General features: G+C 35.1%; 1 protein-coding gene across 1 annotated transcript in view; it reads right to left on the bottom strand.

Annotated features, from left to right (window-relative positions):
* Positions 1 to 5,263: 5,263 nt before the first annotated feature.
* The window catches only part of LOC118187467 (FH1/FH2 domain-containing protein 3-like), a 237,732-nt gene continuing 220,393 nt past the window's right edge, over positions 5,264 to 22,602 (bottom strand). The window contains exons 36-38 of the mRNA XM_085816229.1: positions 19,692 to 19,836; positions 15,102 to 15,287; positions 5,264 to 7,123 (exon numbers count right to left, since the gene is read on the bottom strand). Of these exons, the coding sequence (XP_085672355.1) occupies positions 7,071 to 7,123; positions 15,102 to 15,287; positions 19,692 to 19,836 (384 nt within the window). The 3' untranslated portion in view covers positions 5,264 to 7,070. The remainder of the gene's footprint in view (positions 7,124 to 15,101; positions 15,288 to 19,691; positions 19,837 to 22,602) is intronic.

Below are 22,602 nucleotides of genomic sequence, written 5' to 3'. Positions count from 1 at the left end.
ACTGTGTTTGCCAGGGAGCACGGTTTTGCCGAAGAATTATTACAGATATATAAAGGTAAGTGGTAGTTTTTTGGTGCACACAATCCTTATTCTATTAAATTAAGTGTTACTGATATTGCCAAAAAAGTAATGGCTAGCAAACTGAAAATTGTTAAATATTGCTTGTAAAAGTGTTGATGTTTATGTTGAAAATGGATCTGATGTAAATGTTATTAATCTGTTTCAAATTTTAATGATGATTCTGGTAATATTAATGCTAAGCCCAATCGGCCATCAAAAAAGAATAAGAGGTCAGCTACCGAAATCACTGATACTGATGGCTTTACTCAGCCGAAAAACCCGGCCAAGCTTTCTAACTTAATTAAGTGTGATGTAGATATTCCCGTAAGCAATAAATTTAATGGATTAAATGGAAATGATAATATGGACCAGGGTGAGCCTAAAATTATTGAAATTGAGCACCCAAGAATTAAACCTATTATGGTAAAACCTGCTGAAAAATTTTCTGATTTTGTTAAAAAACTAAAGAGTGATACTAAACTCGAATTTGCAGTTAAGATAAATGGCGAGTTTCTGAAAGTGTTCCCCAAAACAGAGAGTGATCATAGGTTAATTACTACGTACTTAGATGATAAACAGATAGATTATTATTTAATGATCAGCAAGGTAGAAAAACCTATTAAAGTTGTCTTTAGAGGACTACCCATGGACTGTCCTAAAGATGAGATTCATGAAGAGCTTACAGCTCTTGGTTACAAGGTGTGTAAAGTGTTACAAATGCATAGATTCAAAACTAAGGTCCCTATGCCTCTTTTTCAAGTCCAGTTGGAGAATTGGTTAGAAGATATTCATAACTTAACTTAGTACTTCATGTGTTTTTATGTTACTGTTACCCCATATAATACTATCGGAAGTGTTGTGCAGTGTCACAACTGCCAACACTTCCACCACTTGTCAGAAAATTTCGAACTAGAGCCCTGCTGGGTCAAGTGTGCAGGGGCACATAAAACTGAAAACCGTAAGGTTAAACGAATTAACAATGTTATGTGCTGTAACTGCAAACAACCAGGGTACACGGCCAATTACCGTAGGTGTCCAAAATTCCCTACTGCTAGAAATGTTAACAATTCACTAAGTGATGTACAAAGTGAAGTTAATGTATCTGACAATGTAAATTTTGGTAATCGAAATAATGTAGTACCAGGCATTAGTTATGCTAATGCAACTAGTGGTAAAGCTGCGCTTGAAAATGGGAAATTGTCTGATAAAAATGTTAAAAATGTAACTGATAACATTAATATTAATAAGAAACCTACAGACGTAGGCCCAAATGTATTTGCTGAGATGTTTAAATTTATTAAGGAACTTGTTGATATTTTTAAGGGATTCTCATTTGCTAATATTATTAGAAAGATTACAGATAAAATGCCTGAGCTTCAAGCTGCAGAGCACACTATTGACAAGACGTTTATTTTGTTTGAAATATTCGAAAATGTCTTTGGTTCTAAATGTGATGTATAGTGTTGTTAACAATTGTGTAAACATTTATACATGGGACAAAAACGGTTTGTCTCGTAAAATTAATGAACTGCAAGATTTTATAAATGAGCACAGTCCCGATCTATTATTCCTACAAGAACACCGACTTGGCCCATCAAACCCAATCTATGTTGCAAATTACTGTGTATATCGATCCAATAGAGACATAACTGCTGGCAGAAGGAGAGGAGGTGGTACTGCTCTCCTTGTTAAATGCTGCATTCATCACTATCAAATAACAATCCCACAGCTTTCAGCCATTGAGGCCACAGCTATCTCCATCGCAACATACACGTTTGTCTCCACTTATGTACCACCATCAAAGCTCCGCACAACTGTTGAGACGGATCTCAACACATTACTCACACTTGGTACACACTTAATTATAGGTGGAGACATAAATGCTAGACACCGCGCATGGAACTGCTATAATTCTAACACTATCGGCAATGTCATATTCAACTTGGCCCACAGTGTCCCATTTCAGATTTTAGGAGCTCCAAGTACCCCAACACGGTATACTACTGGTTCCTCTAGTATCTTAGACTTCTTCCTTCTCAGAAACACCAGTGTTCCGCTGGATGTTTCTGTGTTGGATGAATTATCTTCCGACCACAATCCAGTCCATTTGATGCTGAACATCAGTAGTTACACTACACCAGTCAAAAGAGCCTTTAAAACTGACTGGCAAATTTTTGCCAAAGCTCTAAACAGCATTCAGTATACAATCCCAACAATACATTCAGGCAATGACATTGATATTTTAATCGAGGAGTTTACCTGTGCAGTACAAAATGCCTATAAAAGTGCTCAGAGAGAAATGAAACAGCCTGAATCTGTCAGATCCAAGGAACTTAGTCAGCTCATCAAAAAACACAATGCCGCCAGGAGACAATTTCAGAGAACCAGATCCAAACAGAATAAAACTATTTTCAATATGCTGTGTGATGCAGTCAAGTCTCGCACTAATTATTACTCACAACTCCACTGGGCTAACTACCTGGAGTCCCTCTCCAGAGACGATAACTCCATATGGAAAGTGATCAAAAGGTACAAAAAATGCCACAACAACATCCGCCCCTTAAAGGCCCTCAAAGGATCCATTATTACACAGATACTGAGAAAGCAGAACTTTTAGCACAGCATCTGGAATCTCAATTTTGCACTAACAACATTCACGACCCCATTACAGAACAGTTACTTACTGACTTTCACAACAACTATATGCCAAGACCGCATACTGACAACATGATCCTAGTCATACCGTCGGAGGTTTGCTCCTACATTAATAAAGCTGAAGAACAACAAGAGCACTGGTTGTGACACCATAAGCAATAGAATGATCAAGAAATTTCCAGTTAAAATCCTACTGTTCTTCACAAAGATTGTCAGCCTTATACTCAGATGGCAGCATTTCCCGGAAAGTTGGAAACTGGCTCAAATCACACCAATTCTGAAACCCAAAAAGTCTGCAAGCTCATCAGAGTCATACTGCCCGATAAGTCTGCTATCCTCACTTAGCAAAATTATGGAGACTGTACTACTAACCAGGATTGATCAACATCTGGAACAGAATAGCATCATCATTCCTCACCAATTCGGATTCCGAAGCAGATATTGTATGGTCAACCAGCTATACTGTGCTGTGGAACTTATCAGTGAAGGGCTACAGAAAAAGAAAATAACAGGAGGACTGTTTTTAGACATAGCAAAAGCCTTTGACCGCGTATGGCTGGACCCACTCATCTACAAACTACACAACCTGCCCTTCCCAGGTTACATTACAAACATAGTTAAATCCTACCTAACCGGTAGACACTTTGTCGTTCGCGTCTCAAATACACTCTTAACACATAAGGCAATCCTTGCTGTGGTCCCCCAAGGAAGGTCTGCTTGGATCTACCTTATTCAATATCTACGGGAACGACATTCCCAACACACAGAACACAACACTCGCAATGTATGCTGATGACACTGCGATCCTCTCACAAAGTGCATTTGTTAGCCCAGCTATACAATGACTATAGGACTACATAAACATACTCAAGACTTGGCAGACAAAATGGAAAATCAAAGTTAATGTGTACACTCAAGTAATTCTGTTCACCAAGAAGATTAAATTCAACCAAAACCTGCAACTCTTTGGAGAAGTCATCCCATGGGCCAAGCAAGTCCTTTATCTTGGAGTGATCCTCGGTAAAACTCTATCATGGTATCCACACGTAACATCTATTCTTGATGAGTTAGTAAAGTGATACTTCACCCCTTAATTTCTCGAAACAGTGTACTTTCAATAGACAACAAGTTGCTTATCTATAAAACCGTATTGCGTCCCATTCTATGCTATGCCTGCTCGGTCTGGGCATATTCATGCAAATCTTATAGAAAAAAATAGCAACAGACTCAAAATTGTGTCCTAATACAGATTACCAATTCTCCCTGGTACGTTCAAAATCAAGAGTTACATGAAGAATTGGGTATAGAACAACTTAATAATACAATAGAACAACTCTGTTTTTACTGCCGGCTCACCCGGAACTTTTATGCCAATCTTATTAATATCAACAACCCAGTTATAAGGATTTACGATTACGACTTTAATGACCCAAATAATAGTAAACGGCCTATGGCCATACTTAGTACCCATATTGTATAACTTATTTAAACTAATATGTACCTCTTAATATTGTGTTATAGATTTAAGGTTTAATTATTACTAGTGAACCAAGAAACTCGCACTATTTTGCCTATTATTTATACGAATGTTTTTTCTGCATCAGGCTATAGCCAGCTCATCCTTCCTTTCTCGGCCTTCCCAGATAGCACTTCAGGTCTATTGAAACTTTAAGCAGACTTTAGTCTTTTTAAAAATTTATCTTTTATCTCTTTTATCTTTCTTTTCTCTTTTTTTTCAATTTTTATGAAGATGTTTGGAGTTTTTTATGTAGTTTTGTCTTGCTGCAAAGTCGGAACTGAAGTGATTGAATGAGAAATACTATATCTCTAATGAAATCCGAGGAAAAAATGTGTATAATTTAAAATGTTGTTCAAGGAATAGCTGTGACTTTTCATGTGATTTTATTTGGGAGTAAATGGCTATATTTAGCAATGGAAGATTTCTTTGGCTTATACAGGAATTTCAAATCTTTTAAGTTATAGCTTTCTTTGAAATATATTTATTTTCAAGATCAGGAAATGTAATTTTTTTGTAACACCAATCATTGAGTACTGATTTTAACATATGAGCTATGTCAAAAAGAAGAAAAAGAAACCTAGGATCATCTAAAGGGTGCTTAATATATGGCTGCAAAGCTTTATTAAATGTCATTAATTCAAATGCATGTTTAATTCACAGCATTATTATCAGAAATTAAACAGTTTTAAATCTCATATTATCTAGTGCTATTAAAATCTGCTGATTCATGCCTTCTAAATCATTAGCTTCCAATCCATTAACTTAAATAATTAAGTCCATCTCGTAAGATATTTACTGCAAATTCTTCCTTGAGAAAATCTTTTTTCCTCTCTAAATAATTAATGCTGCCAGCAAAACGTAATTTTGATAATGAATAATTACTCATAATATTTCTTAAGACTCGAGTACTTGGAATACATAAATACTCGCAGTTTAGTAAAACAATGTATTTTAGTGCATGCTTGATGAGTGTGTTTGTACAAAAAAAAAAAAAAAAAAAAAAAAAACTTGAAAATGAGGCAAAACAAATTTCTCATTTTAATTATTCTTTATTACCATATTTAGTATCTTTATACAAATATACACTAAAAATAAGTTCTGTATATATTTCACATGACTAGTGTGAAGAAAAAGGTTCGAAAATGCGAAAGAAGGGGGATTAAATCCGAATAATTTTTTGGGGGTACGAGCATTTTTTAAAAATTTTAATGTTTCTCAGTTATTAAAGATTGATGATTTTAATTTTGATGTTTGATGAGATCATCTGTAAGAAATGTGTAATAAATGCTGTTGCATCAGGCAGATAATGCTGCTAGACATTTGTAAATGCCAAGTTCTAACCTAAAACGGAGAGTACTTTCATCACTGAAATTTATTTCAAGTTGTGTGAAATCACCAATTACAGATGGTTAACATTCAGAAGAAATGGATATAAGAGTTTAATAGTTGTGGCTTCAGACTGTAACTCAGCTGAGTAAATGAATACATGCTTAGCATCATTGCATAAGTTAATGTCCTCCAGGAATTTCACAACACTGTGTACCAGATTTAATCACGTTATTCCATGGTGGCAAAAATATATCACTGAGTTAGTAAAAATCGAGTAAAGATAGGTTCAAATATAGATTTCTGCACTTTTTAAGCAATCGATCTTAGAAAAACTGTTAGTTTCTTAGATAAATTCAGGTCCGATTTTTCGAAAAGACTTATTTTTTTAGTTAGTGACATTATAAGTTAACCCTTTAACTGTTAAGTTATTTTGATGATTTGGGTACACAAATTGTCAAATTTTTTAATTGGAAAAATCAAATGTTTAGTACAAAATAAAATATACTTAAGTAGTTAAAAATTGATATTTTGAAGTATATGGGTAAAATTTTTAAAGTTTTGTTTGAAAATGTCACGTCCGAGAAATACTCAGACGTGACATTTTCAAACACCAGTGCTGTGCCCGAGATAATCTCGGGCATGACAGTTAAAAGGTTAATAAGTTTATGTAATATAGATTATGTAACATTATGTATGTTAGCATATATATTGCTATGCTGTTCATTTGCTGCTCAGGTATGTCAAAAAATTTCAAGTCTGTTTCACCATATCTTCTCAAATTTATTCTATATTTTATACTTCATTTATATTTTTCTGAAGAAAAGATTCCCAAAAATACATAAAGTGACATTAATATATTTTTACCTTGAAAGTAATTTATATAATTCGTAAATACAGAATTCTATTTTGAATCACGCAGGGCTTCATAACCCTTTTTTTTTTTTAAGAAAAAAATTACACCAACATACCTATTCATCGCAAATACTGTTTTTGATATTTTCATATTAAGTGCTTTTTGATTTATGTAAATCGGAGATCAGAGTATAAGTGTCTTTTAATGCAGCAGCATCAGGATTAAGGAGGTTGCAAGATTTACAACGTTCATTCATCTGATTACTTTACCTGAAACGGAGATTCTTTTTTTTTTCTTTTTGGAAAAAGGTAGATAACTTAATTATTTCAATTGCTATCAAATTTACCCTTTGACAAAATGTCTTCGTTCTGTCATTAGTTGTATATAATTTTTGTTTATGGTGATCTTGAGCATGGGAAATAGTTTTCCAAAGAAACTGTTTCGCTAAATTGGCTAAATATGGAGTCGAAAAATATTACAGGTACAGTTCTTTAAGTCTTATAAAATAAATACAAAACAAAAGGTGATAAAAAGTCCTTTCTCTTTCCACTGTGATTCGCTTCATCACTGGGATTTATCACATTTTCAGTTCCTGGTAACACACAGCCCTCTTTTTTGAATTTGTTAAACTTGCAATAAGCTACTTGGAATTCTTCACGTTCCAGTACCATCTCCAATGTCAAGGCCACTCTTTAGCGTTCTGCGTACTGTAAAAAGAAACGGATTTAGCTTACAAATTCAATGATATGGTAGATTGTCTAATCCTTAAAAAAAAATTAGAATTGCTTGAAATCATATATTTATTTTATTTCAATTTTTAATTTCATTTTTTAACACAGTAAACTCTCTCATGGTAACAACAAACCATAATCAACCACCTCTGAAATTGAAAAGTTTTTCTGAGATTTTCTAAAAGCATGCAGGAAAAAGGCAATAATTTTTTTTTTTTTTTTTTTTTTTTAAATTTCAGATTTTAGAAGTCACTCCAAAGGGTTTATTAAGGTTTTTTACTCTCTCACTGAGCTTGCAGTCTACCAGTCAGTTGTTACACTCATTCCTACTAACCCATCTTTTTATACACCTTCAAATTTTTTACTCACTCTTTCTAAATTGTGACTACCCATATGCTCCTGAATTGTTATTGTCTAAAATATTAGTAAAAGCACTATTATTGAATTAGGGGTAGGGCCGTCGGCCCAGGTACCCTGGTGCTAGCACCATTCCCTTGTGAAATAAAAGTACCGTTGCCAATCCGAATGGCATCATCTATGTTCATTCTTCCATCATTTGCCTGAATTATTGATCATTCACCATCAAGAGAACACTCTATAAAGAAATCCTTGCAATCAGTCATCTGTACAATATATGCTGCTATATTGTGGAAGCAGATAATATTATAGCTTTAGCCAGAGCTTAAATTGTGCATGAGCCTGGCTCCGGTATTCCTAATTTTTGGGATAAATCATAATTGTAGGCAGAGTGCACCGGAGCCCTAGGTAAGAAAGCTCCGGCACTTCTTTTATGTAACTGAACAACAATTCAGTAGAAATTTGGCAAAAAATAAAATTTTCGAGACTATAAAATTATATTAAAAATCGCTTATTAAATTTTAGTTTATTTCTTTACATTTTATTTTATTTTAATCATTTAATTACTTAAATCTTTAATTATTTAAGTAAATAATAATTAGTTTTTTTTAATTAAATAATAATCGATAAATAGTAATTTTATTTATTTACTTTTATTCCTCTTTGCTGACTGTCTTCCATAGGGCTTCGGTACTTCTAATTTTAGAAATTAAGCCCTGGCCTTAGCAATGCTTGAATGTTGTGCTTGCTTTCGAAAAGAAGCTGCATGTTTCGCAGTGGCATGTGGATGAGATGTCTGTCATTCATACGGCTTTGCATTTCATGATCCTGTGCCAGAATTTCAAATCTTCCAGTTCTCTTTAGTCCATTGTTTCTCGATCCTATCACGTCCATGGCATTACGTTTCCTAGGAACATTCTCCTTCATATAAACTGATAACGTCTCTGCTAGAATGTTATAATTTACTTATACGGTGTCCTTTGATGTCAAAAAAGCCATTCCTAGTCATTCCTAAAGGTACACTTTACAGCTCACTGACGAAGATACAATACTTATCTGGCTCTAGCAATCCTTGAGTAATCCTCTTAGTGCAATCGTTCACAGGATGCTGCCAAATTCGGGGCGCATTTACTCTGCATTTCTATGTACTTGCACGTCAGACTGGTTTATATTCTGCACAAGTTTCATTTGATTTTATTTTTTTCATGATGTTGCAAAAGCCATAAACAGAAATGTACTTGTTTTCTGCAACACCTTAGAAATATAGCATTGAAATGCCACTTGATCCGAAAACAAAATTCAGAGACTCATTTCAAGGGTAAGGAGCAAATGTTAAAGAACCTAACATTCTAAGTATTTTGTAAAATATGGCTGTAATAGATTCTTACACGGTGGATCTTTCGTATTCCTACGAGAACCTTATATTTACGCTGATATTCAAACTTCAGAAAATTTTCATATTGTTTAGATTTTCTCGAAATGTATAAACTATGTTTCCAAGAAAAAACATAAAGCTTTATTATTGAATATGCAAGCGTGCACATACATGTAGGCGAATTACTTATGAAAAGGGTCGTTAAAAGCACACATGCAATACCCGTGCTTTGCTCGTATGACTTTCGTGATGTTTTTTTCATTTATTTATTTTTGGCAACATTTTATGAAATTCAAAAGAATTCGGTTACACAGAAAAATCACTAAAGTTTAGAAGCTGGGATGAAGGGAAGAATTGTCAGGAGATTAAAAGCTGGGTAATCTCAAATTCAGATTGCTGGACTTGAAGACACTGACTACCAATAAGTATTTGGACACCTATGCAAATGACGATATCCGTGGTCCTAAGGTATGTCACGGACTCCGCCGGTATATATTGTTTAGGAAACAGCATCGGCTTTAGTCGCATGCAAGATGCCTCGCAGTTCGGAGCTCTCTGATTTCGAGAAAGGTATAATTATCGGGTATCACAAATGTGGCCGATCCTTAAGGGACATATCTAGCGATCTGAAGTACCCAAAATCGACAGTTGCCTATGTGATTAAGAAGTGGAAGGTGAGCGGTGATTATCGGAATGTGCCCCGACTCGGCAGACCAACGAAACTGGGAGATAGAAACGGACGAGTGCTGTCCAGAGAAATTCGGAAGAACCGCACCCAACCGATGACCCTCATCTGCAAGGAGTTTCAACAGGTATCCAGGAGTATTGTTTCAATGAATACCATTAGTAAGGAAGCACATCTGCTTGGTTTTTGTGGTCGTGCTGCTGCCCATAAGCCTTTGATCACAAAGTCCAACCGCGCTGCTCGGTTAATGTGGTGCAAAGCACATCGAAATTGGACCGTAGATCAGTGGAAATGGATTCTTTGGAGTGACGAATCAAGGTTCACCCTTTACCGTTCGGATGGCAGGGTCTGGGTCTGGCGTCTACCTGGAGAACGTCTCCTGCCAGAATGCGTCGTGCCAATAGTCAAGTTCGGCGGAGGTGGAATTATGGTCTGGGGGTGTTTCTCCTGGTATGGGCTGGGACCCTTGGTCCCCATTCATGGTAAGCTCAACTCCGATGCCTACTGCACTATTTTGGATGACAATGTGCTTCCTACATTGTGGCAGTTTTACGGGTTGGACCCCTGTTACTTTCAGGATGACAATGCCAGTTGTCATGTTTCGACGTTAACCAAGGCTTGGTATGGTGCCAATGGAGTTCATTGAATGGACTGGCCTGCCCAGAGTCCAGACCTGAACCCTATCGAGAACCTCTGGGATGAGTTGCATCGCCGAATTCAGGGGTGCACTACCCGTGCAAAATCGGGGAAGGAACTTCTATGTCTTCTCCAAGCCGAGTGGAAGAAAGTACCACTAGCTGTCATACAAAAACTTGTGGAAAGTATGTCCACGCTGTAATTACCTCTCGTGGAGGCTCTACCAACTATTGATTTTGAATAAAGTTAGTTTTTCTTTTGTATCACAGGTGTCCAAATACTTATTGGTAGTCAGCGTATAACGCTCAGTGCCTTGTGAACCTTACGGAAGCAATTTAAGGATACTGGATTCGTAGAGAGAAAGCTTGGGCAAGGTCGTCGTAGAGCCATAATGGTCGATAATATAATGGTGATGACGAAAAGTGGATAAATTATTTTACCCTTTTATTTTACAACACAACTAAAATTTTGTGCAACAATGAGCAGTAAAATTAACAAAATAAATCGACCCATGAAATTAATTGAAAACTTCACTGTACACTACATTTAGGGTAAAAACATTATTAAAAATTTCAAAAGCATCAATCAGATGGCGTTCACGCCTCACATAGGTTTTTCTCTTTGCGTTTTTTTAATATAAAATTTCAACTTCATAAAGTAAATCAACTATCAACCATCTACTATACTTTTCGCAAAATTCTTTTCAGACAGACATCAGTCAGCATCTTCGGTAGTTTTAAAAAGTTTTTTAATTTTAATATTTTTACTTTTCGGTCTAATAATTTAACATTTGCGAAATTTTAAATTAAAAAATCACACACATACGTGAATTACCTGTCTCGAAATAAACGAGAAATTACATAAACAGATAAATGACTTTGGCAGTACTCGAACATTAAAGAGAAAAATTAATATTAAGTCATTTAAAGGACCTAATGAATCATTTAAAGAATAACTAGGTCATAATTGCCAATCAAGCTTTTATAATAAATTACACCTTACTGAAAACCAATAAAATTCATGATTCGCAAATGATTAACTACTTTTTTTTTTAAATTACAGTTTGATTTGTTTACATTTTACGTGATTTGTGGGTATTAAATAATATATGTAATAATATCAATAATAAGGGCCCAGGGAAGCTGACTGATGCCGAAGGGCCTGAGTTCGAATCCCAGAGAAGGCATGGTTGTAACTGTCCGTCCTTTCATAGGAAAGGCGCAGGTGGCCCACCTATTAGGTGCCTCCATAATAAAGAGACCACCACATCCGGCCTTGTATACATTAATGGACTGGGTTACATTTATAATCGTTCACAATCTGCCATTAGGAAAAAAAATATCAATAATAAGGTTATTTTAGTTTCTTAATTAATATTCTCAAAAACATCTTATTTTTACCCTAAAAAGGACGTTAGTCTCGAAACAGCATTTTGCGTCCAAACACTTAAATGCATTGTATCACTTTTCAAACTGTTGCCACTAAGTATTATCTCCCTCCATTATATTAAATGAAATTAAATAATGAAGCATCTGCATGAATTTTTCTATGTTTCTCGCACTGAGAAAAAACAATGGCACCTACAGGCATCAAAGTTTGAATAACGTAGTCCTCCACCCGAACTTTTACACCTGAATGTCCGAATTTTGTATTTCATATTCTGAATTTTTGAGTACGAAAGCAACGATTTGAAGGTGGGCAGTGGGAACACTGCTGAGAATAAAACAGTTTTATCTCAAACGAGTATTAGGTGCCTCCATAGTAAAATGGCCACAATTTCTGGCCTTAGGACTGGCTAATGCTGAAATAAGGCAAGTGTCCGCTATTGGATTAAAAATAAATTAATTTTATGTGCCGTAATTGAGCTAAAAAGACTGATTGCACTAGCCACTAGTTTGCATATTGCAGTTTTATTCAGCTACTCTTATTTGGCAACATATTCAAATTTTACACGGTTTGGCTTATTTTTGAGGGAGTTATCTTTATTTTTGTGATTTTTCCTTAATTTATGGTAACCAGTGTAGTTTAATGTTTTTTGAGGGCATTCCTAGCTATTATGAATTGCAGATAATCTGAGCAAAACCGGTACAGATGCTCAATCCCATATGTTTTAAATATCAAAATTTCTTCACTGCACAGCAAATACTGTATTTGACGACATATAAGACGTACCCTTATTTAGAAGGCCACACAAAAGGAAAAAAAGTTTCAATAATCCCTGCAACAGCGCGGTACCACAATAATTTAAAATGTGGTTTCTTTTAGTTCTTATATTTCGTAAAAGCCAAATAAACAATCATTGAATGCAATTACCAAACGTATTTTTATTAAGGAAAATTAACAAATGCCAAGCTATTTTTTTCTGGTAGGTGGTGGACCGAAATGCTTGCTGCTGCTCTGTTTCCATGCACTTTCATGTAGTTTAACACACCTAGTTTATATTGAATTGTATAGCTTAATCTTTTGTTTGCTGTAGTCATATTTTCCAGGGTATTTTTTTTTTAAACAAACAGTTTTAAGCACCGATACCGACACATTTATACAGAGTAGCACCGATACTGACACATGTGTCAGATGAGTCAAAGAAAGTCTATGTAAAGAAGGAAAGGCTCCATAGACATAATATGACCGTCGAACCTGTTCCAACTTTGACATCAGCTTCGAGCTTTGGCGCTTTTTGGCGACAGATATTTCACGCATGCGCAAAATACACTCATGTCCATAAATTAAGGATAATTTGGAGTCATGCGGAAATCGAACTCTAAAATAAATATGTCACCTGTAAAATCACTACACACATCTTCAAGAATGATATGCAAATTTCAGGAAGTAACCAGATGGTATGTCACAATGACACCGATGGTATGTCACAATGACGAGAGTGTAAGAGAGAGTGATACATAAGGAATACAGGCAAAGAAGTAAAATTGTTCGCCGGTGCTTTATAAGCATTTCAGTGCAATAACCGAATAGTTATGACACAAAGGACGCATTTGGATGATTTTTTACGTGGTAGAATTATCGCCCGTCTGGAATGTGAGCGTACCCAACTGGAAGTATCAGACGAACTTGGAATTGCCCAGAGTGTCATCTCCAGGCTTTGGCAACAATTCCAAGATGATGGTAATGTGAGTAGATGTTACAGCACAGGTCGCCTCAGAGTTACAACGCCGAATGAGGACCGGTATTTGGCAGTTACTGCCAAAAGAAACAGGCCGAGCACAGCCTCAGACCTGTCTCGTCAGCTCTCTTCAGCCACTGGTACAACAATTTCAAGGCAGACCGTGTACAGACGCTTAGGGCAGATTGGTCTATATGCTCGTAGACCTGTCAGATGCGTTCCACTTACTGCAACTCACTGTCGCCTGGAGTAGAGAGCATGCATTGTGCACACCGCAACAGTGGGCTAGTGTGATGTTTTCAGATGAGTCCAGGTTTAGCTTGCAGTCTGATTCTCGCCAGACTTTCATATGGAGACCTCTAGGTACCCGTTACCACCAAGAAAACATCATTGAACGACACCGTTACGGTGGTGCAGGAGTGCTCGTTTGGGGTGGAATTATTCTGGGTTCCAGAATTGACCTGCATGTTCAAATTGGAACCATGACAAGCCAAATCTATCGGGACGTCATTCTGGAACAACATGTACGTTTGTTTCGGGGCGCCATGGGCGCACAATTTGTGTTTATGGATGACAACGCCCATCCTCACCGTGCAAACATCGTAAGCGAATGCCTTCAATCGAAGGATATCACCCGTATGGACTGGCCAGCATTCTCACTGGCCTAGAATCCAGTAGAGCACGTGTGGGACATACTTGGCCGACGAGTTGCAGCCTGTCAACCTACTCCTACATGTCTACCGGAACTTCAGAGAGCATTGCTTTTTGAGTGATGTAATATCCCCCAAGATCAGATCGATAATTTGATACTCAGCATGCCTAGCTGTTGTACGTACTGTATTGCATTGTCTGGGAGACATACAATGTATTAACAATCATACCAACCATGCAATATTGGTTTTTTGTAAAAAAAATTTCTTTTTTTTTTCATATTTGCTCCAGGGAGAAAAAATCGCTATTTTTTTAATAATATCAAACATATAGCATCTTTTTTTGCTCTTTACCTTTTGTTTAATAAATAAGCTTTACAAATAAGTCAAATTTGTTTTGCTTCTAACTCTTCCTTTGCCTGATTTTGCATTATCCTTAATTTATGGACATGAATGTAATTATGGCAGATGTCTAGACCTTTATCTGGGCTAAAAATAGCATTCAGTATTGCAAGTTAATCTGTGTCCTTCACGTATAAGATGCAGGTAACTTTTTTGGGACCAAATTTAGGGGAAAAAAGTGCATCTTATATCTGTCAAATACGGTACATCTTCTTCTTTAGTCTAACCATTCAGCAAACTTATCAAAATACAATTTAACATGTATGGTATATAGTCTTTTGGCTTTGATCCATTACACTGCTAAAACAGAAACAGCCTGCACTTATGAACTGTGGACTGGAATCTAAGCGACCTGGCAGGCAGTACCAAAGGAACACATCCAAAGCCTCTTTAAGTGGCAACATTGAACTTTTAAGTCTATGAGTGTTTAATAAAAATTCATTTAATTCGTATAAGACACAAAGCAAATAGAAAACAAATTCGAAATACAAAATTCGGATTCGAGTTGAACATGTTCGGAAAAAGGACTCTGCGATACCAAAATTTGGTGGCTCTACGTACCGCCGTTGCTTTACAATACGAAGAAACATACAAATACACATATATGCAGATTCTTCATTATTTAATAATAGAGATTATCATTACTGAGGCATAGTATAAATTTTGTTTAAGTTTGTTAAGCACATTTTCGCTTTAGAACTCGTTTCAATGACTATTGGAGAACTTACATGATTTTCTATCTGCGTATCGAGCTTTCTTCCTTGTTCTTGGCTCCGTTCTGTGTGGCTGGGCTGTAGCTGTTTTGACCAGACTTTCCAGAATTTCATCGTCTATATCTGTCGTGCTTTCATAAGGAGTTGAATATCCACATCGTTCGAGCATCATCACAGAATTGGGTCGACTCAGAGTTCCACCTAAACCAAACAACGAACGAATGGAAAATAGCGATTTAATTTTATTATGCTATTAATCGTTTCTTAGAAAACTGATTTAGAATTCCTTTATTTGTAATGGTATTCCTCAAGGGAAAACTTAGCATTATTAAATTAATTAAATTCAGAAGTATTTATAAAATAAAGGTATGGTTACTATATTTGAAATATTTTACTTATTTCACTTATAAAGTATTTTCTCCCTCCTTTCTTCATGCCTTTGTGGTGTAACGGAAGCACACTCGCTGCATATTCGAGGTTCAGATTCGACTCCCAGCGGGGGCTTTTCTCATTTTTCGTGTTTTCTACTTCAAAAAATCCCTCTACTATGGCCCCCAAAACTAAAAAGATGGTGCATGATGATGCTTCACCCCCAGGATATGGCGAATGGGTCCTCTATTCCTCAATCACCCTTTAAAGAGGAGGTGTATATAAGGTATTTTCTTCCTCCTTTCTGCATGCCTTCGTGGTGTAACGATAGCACACTATTTGAGAGGTCCAGGTTCGAGTCCCGATTAGGGCATTGCACAATTTTCATGTCCCCTGCGTCAAAGAAAAAAAAAAAAAGTCTAATGCCTCTAGACACTATAACTTTTAGTTAAGCTTTCCGATCAGTTTAATTTATTTCTAAAAATTGCTTATTTTTCTTTTATTTTTTTATTTTTTTTTTTTTCTTCTTACATGATATTTTAAAGTTATTCTGATTAATTGTGGTTTGAGTTCTACATTTTATGCATTTCATTCTACAGTAATTATCTTTGTTTCTTTTGTCATGACAATCTATTCTATTAATATAATTCTTTTTACATTTTCGATTTTCAGTTTTGAGCTGGAAAGAAATTAATGCCATTGTCATAGATGACTTATAAAAGCAGTCTAAAATACCTGACAAATACAAAAGTTGCGGGTTCATCAAAAACATGAAGCAAATGCAACTGTATTAATTCTGCACTTTAAAGTAGCTATAAAATCTTTTAAAAATAAGTAACGAATGCAATTTAGATTAATTCTATTCGAATTGAGAAACTGCATTAGGAGTCATTTTAACACTGCCACATACTGTTGTTATTGGTGAAAGAAATTTCAGAAAGTTTAAATAATAATAATTTTTATTAAAATTTATATAAGGACTTTACTCGGCAAAGAAAAGGTGCAAAACATAAATATTCTTTCTATAAAACATGAATTAAATAATGATCAAATACATTTTGGAAAAAAAAAAAAAAAAAAGGTGGAGGAAAAGAAAGGATTATTTGGTTTCAATAAATTCAAGAAAAATTAAATTATGAAAAAAAAAGCTTGAAAACGAATGTAACGACTAAAAAAAAAGTGTTTTATAGTTTTAAAATGAGAAACACTGAAATGTACATTTTTAATAATTCAATCAAAATAAAAAAATAACGTGAAAAGTATATATAAAGCAAAGCAATTAATATAAAAACACTTTTTTTTTTTTTTCCTGAGTAGGAAAAATTACTGTAATAGCTATGTTATGATATGATAAATATCTAAGCGATTGGACAAGCTCATTTTATGTTAAACAAATATTATGTTTGGAGTTGAGACTTCTTAGCTGCTTGAATTTGTGTCTTTTCTATCTGCAGCTATGTTTCCGTTAAATAGACTGATCTTCGAATGAAGGCTTTAGATTAGAAAGTAAACAGCTTTATTAAATTTTACATAATTAAATAACTGAGAACATTCTGCTTTGTTAGGCAGAAATGAATAGAATTTCGTATTCTGTGTTGAATAAATTATGAAAAATTTAGTAAACTGTATAAAATTTTTCAAATAAATAAAAGATAAAGACAATTCTGTTATGTATTAGGAAAGTGGCAGAACATGCTGTGCTAGTTTGTTTTTATCTACTAAACCAGGGATGGGCAAACTACGGCTCGCCAAAACGTTATATACGGCCCGCAGATATAATTTTAATTTGTCGGTCCGAGAAAAGAAAATTAAAAGAAATATACATTTATATATTATATATCCAGCTCCATTTCTATTTTGTTTAAATATTATTGGTTTTTTTTTTCCCTTTTTTTCAAAAAACTTATGATCTTTTTACTTCCTCTACTTTTGTTCTACAAAACATAAATCGATGGAAATAGCAAGCACAGACAGCTTTCAATCGGTAAAGGGTTAAAAGTGGAAGTTCTTTATTAGTTACAGCTGTAGATTGGCACCGACAAGAGTTATCTCTTTCTCAGGGACATATGAGAATTCAATATAGATGAATTAGACCTCATATGTGACAGACTGATCATTTTTTTAAGCTCCGGGCAGCGGCTTTTTCTTTTGGCGCGAGTTTTAATATTATTGATTGTGTATGGAAAGATTGTGGACATAAGCACCATTGTGAAAAGTGGGGAAATTAATTAAAAGTATAACGCAGCTAGTGCTTGTTTGGGTTATTCGTAAAATATTTCAATGCCAAAATGGCTACTAAAAACGTAAAGTTGATTCAGAGTGCTGTGCTTTTACTGATGAATGGACCTGGAAATATTTTTTTACCATTGTAAAAGATAAACCATTTGCAATGAGACTGTAGCAGTCTTCAAAGAATATAACATTCCCCGTCATTTCACATCTAAGCATAAGAATTCCAATCACGAAGCAATGTCCGAATATGAAAGAAAAGAAAATACAGAAAGTCTTTGTAAAAAATTATCAGGCCGACAAAATTTTTTCAAAAAGGTAAAAAGTATCCAAGAGGCAGCTACACATGCAAGTTACATTGTAGCATCCAATATTGCTACAAATAATAAAGCTCTAGGTGATGGGGAGTTTGTTAAACAATGCATGCTCCAGGTTTATGATGTTTTATGTTCAGATAAGAAAAATAATTTAGAGACAGTAAGCCTATCTCGAAAAATGGCGACTTCTAGAATCAAAGACATTGATAAAAATTTGACATCACATTTAGAATCAAAGACTGGCCAGTTTAAATTTTGCTCCATAGCTATGGATGAAAGCACTGATATAAATGATACTGCTCAATTAGTATTATTTATAAGGGGTGTTGATGAGAACTCTGAAATTACCGAGGGACTGGCGTGCATGCGTTCTTTAAAGGGAACTACATTGAGATGCGATATTTTTCGTCTATTTAAGAAAGGGCTTTTAATTTAGAAAGTGTCTATAACAAATATATGTAATATTACGACCAATGGAGCACCAAATACGACAGGGAAAAAAAATCTTGATTTATTGGACTCTGTAATCAAAACTATTCCGGGAACAATGTTGTTTTTCTACATTGTGTTATACATCAAGATGCTCTGTGTAAATCTGCATTGAATATGAAACCCGTGCTTAATGCAGTCGTGAAGCTTGTAAATAATATTCGATCTTGTTGCTTACTCAAAGGCAATTTCGAGATTTTTTCAGTCTGTGCAATCTGAATACTCTCATGCACTGTATTACATGAAAGTAAGGAGGCTTAGTGCAGGATATGTTTTTGAGCGAGTTTGGAAGCGGAAAGACAACATTGTGTCGTTCTTCCTTGAGAAATAGTGTTCTGCGGAGTGCAAAATGTTAGAAGATATAGAATGGCTTTTGTAATTTGCATTTTTCACAGATCTTCTTTGTCATATGAGCAACTTGAATGCCAAGAGGTAAGAGAAAAATCAATTTATCAACGATATCTGGGCCCATCTCAAAGCTTTTAAACTAAAACGTAATCTGTTTGCTGGGAAGCTAGCTAAGAACGACTTGTCTCATTTCCTGAGGTTAAATTCAATACCCTCAGTAAATGAAGAGAAGCTTAATTATGAAGATGGCCTGAAAAAACTGCATTTTGAGTTTGAACACAGATTTCGAGATTTCATAACAAATTTCAAAATGAATTGGATATTTATACCATGCCTTTCAATGTAAATTGTGAAGCAGAAGTCAGATTTGCAGCCTGAATTAACTGAATTGCAATCTATCAATCATTTCAAGCAGTTGTTTATAAATATGCCAAATTGAAAATTTTACAAATCATTATCGAAAGCACGTTTCCCAAATTTAATATCTCATGTCCAGAAAATCAGTGCTGTATTTGCTTCATTTTATATATGTTAACAAGTGTTTTCAACTATGAACCTTAGAAATAATTATTTTAGATGTAGACTGACAGATAAGCATTTAGCCTTGTTCCTTAGAAGCAGTACATCTCACCTCGAACGTCAATGTAAGGAACTTTCAAAAATGAAATTGCAATTCCATTCATTTATTAACATATTTAAGTTGTAATATTTGTATATTGTTTTTAAATTTCAAAAAAATTTATCTTGGCCCTGCAAAAAAAAAAAAAAAAAATTTTTTCGATTTTTGGCCCATCCCCGTACAAAACAAATCCAGTTTAATGATATATTTCGTTAGTGATATCGATATGTTTACCTGGTGAATTTTTGGGCCGCCCTCTCAGATTAATCATTGATCCCCACTGTGTCATTTTAGCTTCTTCAGCATCCGACTCTCCTAAAATCTGCCTGAGTTGCCGGTCCTCTTTCTGTTCTTTTGTAGGAGCACGGAATTTATCCATCTGCAAAAGATTGTAATACATTGTATAATTAAGAAATACTAAAATTTCTAAATTATTAAGACTTTTTAATTTGTACCATATATGCCCAGTCATTCTATATATCTAAAATATTTATTAAGACCCCTCATTTGAATTATATGCTCAGTCTTTCCGTATATAATGCAGAAAAATAATTCTACTTCCTAATAAACATTATTGATTGTTAAAATCGATAAAAGATGGCAGAAACCAAAATAATTTTTTTTTTAAATTTACTTCTGTGTACAATAAAAAGGGATAAAATTTCTTTCATTGTATAAATTCCATGATCATGACCATTAGATTTTACAATGCATGCAGCTGATGATGTGCACACGAATTAGAAATTTTGTAATTTATCTATTATTAGATCTTATCTGTACTTTTGAGGTTAGGCCTGCTTAGTACTCAAGACATTCATGATATAAAATAACATTAGTTGCAAAATATCATTAAGAAATCCAGATAAATGATTTTTTAATGATTAATTGTTGTTGTTACTTATCCTAGCTAGTTAGGATAGACCAGATCCATGAGTCCAAGAACTGTCAATAAATCGAAAACGAAAGTAGGTCTTTTCAATAAGTCCTCTTTTTCAAGTCCCAAACAGATAAGATGATGTTCAGGAGTAAAATTACATTTCTTACAAATAGGATAGATCTTATCCCCCCCCATCAAATTTAAGGCATTCAGGTGTCCACTTAGGAGTCTCGTCAAAGTAGTCTACTGACACCAATTATCCCCAAAAACAATAGCACCTCCCGGCTGACTGCCAATGTACCAGTCATGTGTAAAAGGATGATTCCAGGAAGAGGTAACAGTAGATTTAGCTCTAGGGCACATTTCCAAAAAGATCAGGGTGTCAGTGGTCAGAGTCATTGAAGTGCCTTCCTTAGCTAAACACTTAGCTACCTTCCTTAGCTACAGCTCACTGAGGCCAGTATGTGAAAGGATCCATTGCAGATGTACATTATGATGGGAAGAGAGTTTTTATAGAAAAGCCAAAATAGAGAATGAAGTCTTATCACCAATACAAATCCCTTTTTGCAGATGCTGGATAGAACTGCGACTGTTAGTCAAAATCCAAATATCTTTGTAGGGAGTGCAAATGTATGCAGGCTTAAGGCCCTTGTCAGTTGCTATAAGCTCATAATGAAAAGCAGAACCATGATCAGGGTTTCTAGTCTTATAATGCTAAAGCTATTAATAGGTCTTCTACTGAAGACTCCACTATTGCAATCCGTGTTCATTTTTACTGCCGTCAGAATCCAAAGGGCATTAGAGGGCCATAGAAATCTGATGGGCATTAGAGGGAATGAATGTCATTTAAACTTTCCAGTGCAATTTTTCACAGATAATCTGGTAAATCCATTGTTTGTTGGTGTAAGAGGTTATGTGTGTGTGAAAAGAGACGTTAGAAAGTCAGAGGGGGCCAAGGGGAAACATTTGTCCCCGGGCTCAGCTTCCATTGGGAGCCAAATTGATGTTACGAATTTTTAGAATGAAATGTTTTCCACTCATGGCAAGCAGGAGGGTTGCGAGATCTTCAGTTGTCCCCAGGTGCTAAAAGTCCTAGCTAAACCTCTGTAAAAAGTCCTTCCAGTGGGTTGATAGTAAGTTTCAGAGAATATCTCTAAACAGTTGTATCTATTATACCCATGAGATAAGCCAAAGAAAAGGGCCTGTTTCTTTTTAACCTTTGATTAGAAACTCGATCATGAAAAAGTAATGAGGTACGGTTATGAGTACCACAATTGTATAGTTTATTGAAGTATTTTTACAGTTTAGTTTTGCTTCTCAAACTCAATAGTTGTATATCATATTTAAAGAGAGTTATTTCAACCGGTAGCCATTGCGTAAGCCAGCATTTAGATGGACTGCACTCAGTTTAGCCAAATTGGTTCAGTCAGTCACTCAAGTTTAGTCAAATTGGTAGGAAAGGCACAGAAGTAGATCTTCGAACCATATTCCAAAATGGGGCTTATCAGCGACATAGATGTAAATCTGAGAGTAACGAATCCGCCCCGCACTCGATACCAGATATAGACTTAAAGATGTCAAGTCTTTTCCTGCCCCTCAAAACCAGATTTTCTATGTTTTTATTACTCAGCAACTCCGGATCAAGCAGGTGGCCGAAATATTTATGATGTTTAATATATGGTAAAGGCTGATCCAGCAGAACAATATCCGGATGATAATTATATAATTTTCGATTAGTGGTAAAAAAACCCACAAAAGATTTAGAGATGTTAAATTGTATTTTATGGTGGGTGGCGAAAATTTCAACTTCAGAAGGGATGCAATTGATATTATTTTCAATCACTCCCAGTATCTGGGCCAGAGTTTCATAAAATGAAATCACCAGCAAATTGTCCAATTTTACATCTCTGGGTAATAAATGGTGTTATACTGATAATTACGAAATAACCCATGTCAAGTTCTGATTCATTTGAAAGTGACTATGTTATGAGAAGTGATAATGAAGAGTATAGTAATGACCTCGAAAGTGATAGTGGAAGTGATATCTTCATTCATTCTAAGAGATTACGAGTTATTAGTGATAGCAGCGATGATGATGAAGTTACTGCAAGTACCTCCGATGACGATATTATTGATGAGTTTTTACCCATGGATACAATTTTTTCGAATGAATCGAATACTTTTTCTGAAGTACCTGGACCAAAGCATGCCCCTTCTCCTGATGCGAAACCAGTTGAATATTTCAATAATTTTTTTTCAAGTATACTA

The sequence above is a fragment of the Stegodyphus dumicola genome, chromosome 4 (genome assembly GCF_044657685.1).
Source record: "Stegodyphus dumicola isolate Sdum_Otavi_A_Nest chromosome 4, ASM4465768v1".
Lineage (NCBI taxonomy): Eukaryota > Metazoa > Arthropoda > Arachnida > Araneae > Eresidae > Stegodyphus > Stegodyphus dumicola.
The sequence above is the reverse complement of the archived record's forward strand: the minus strand, read 5'-3'. Positions and strand labels throughout refer to the sequence as shown.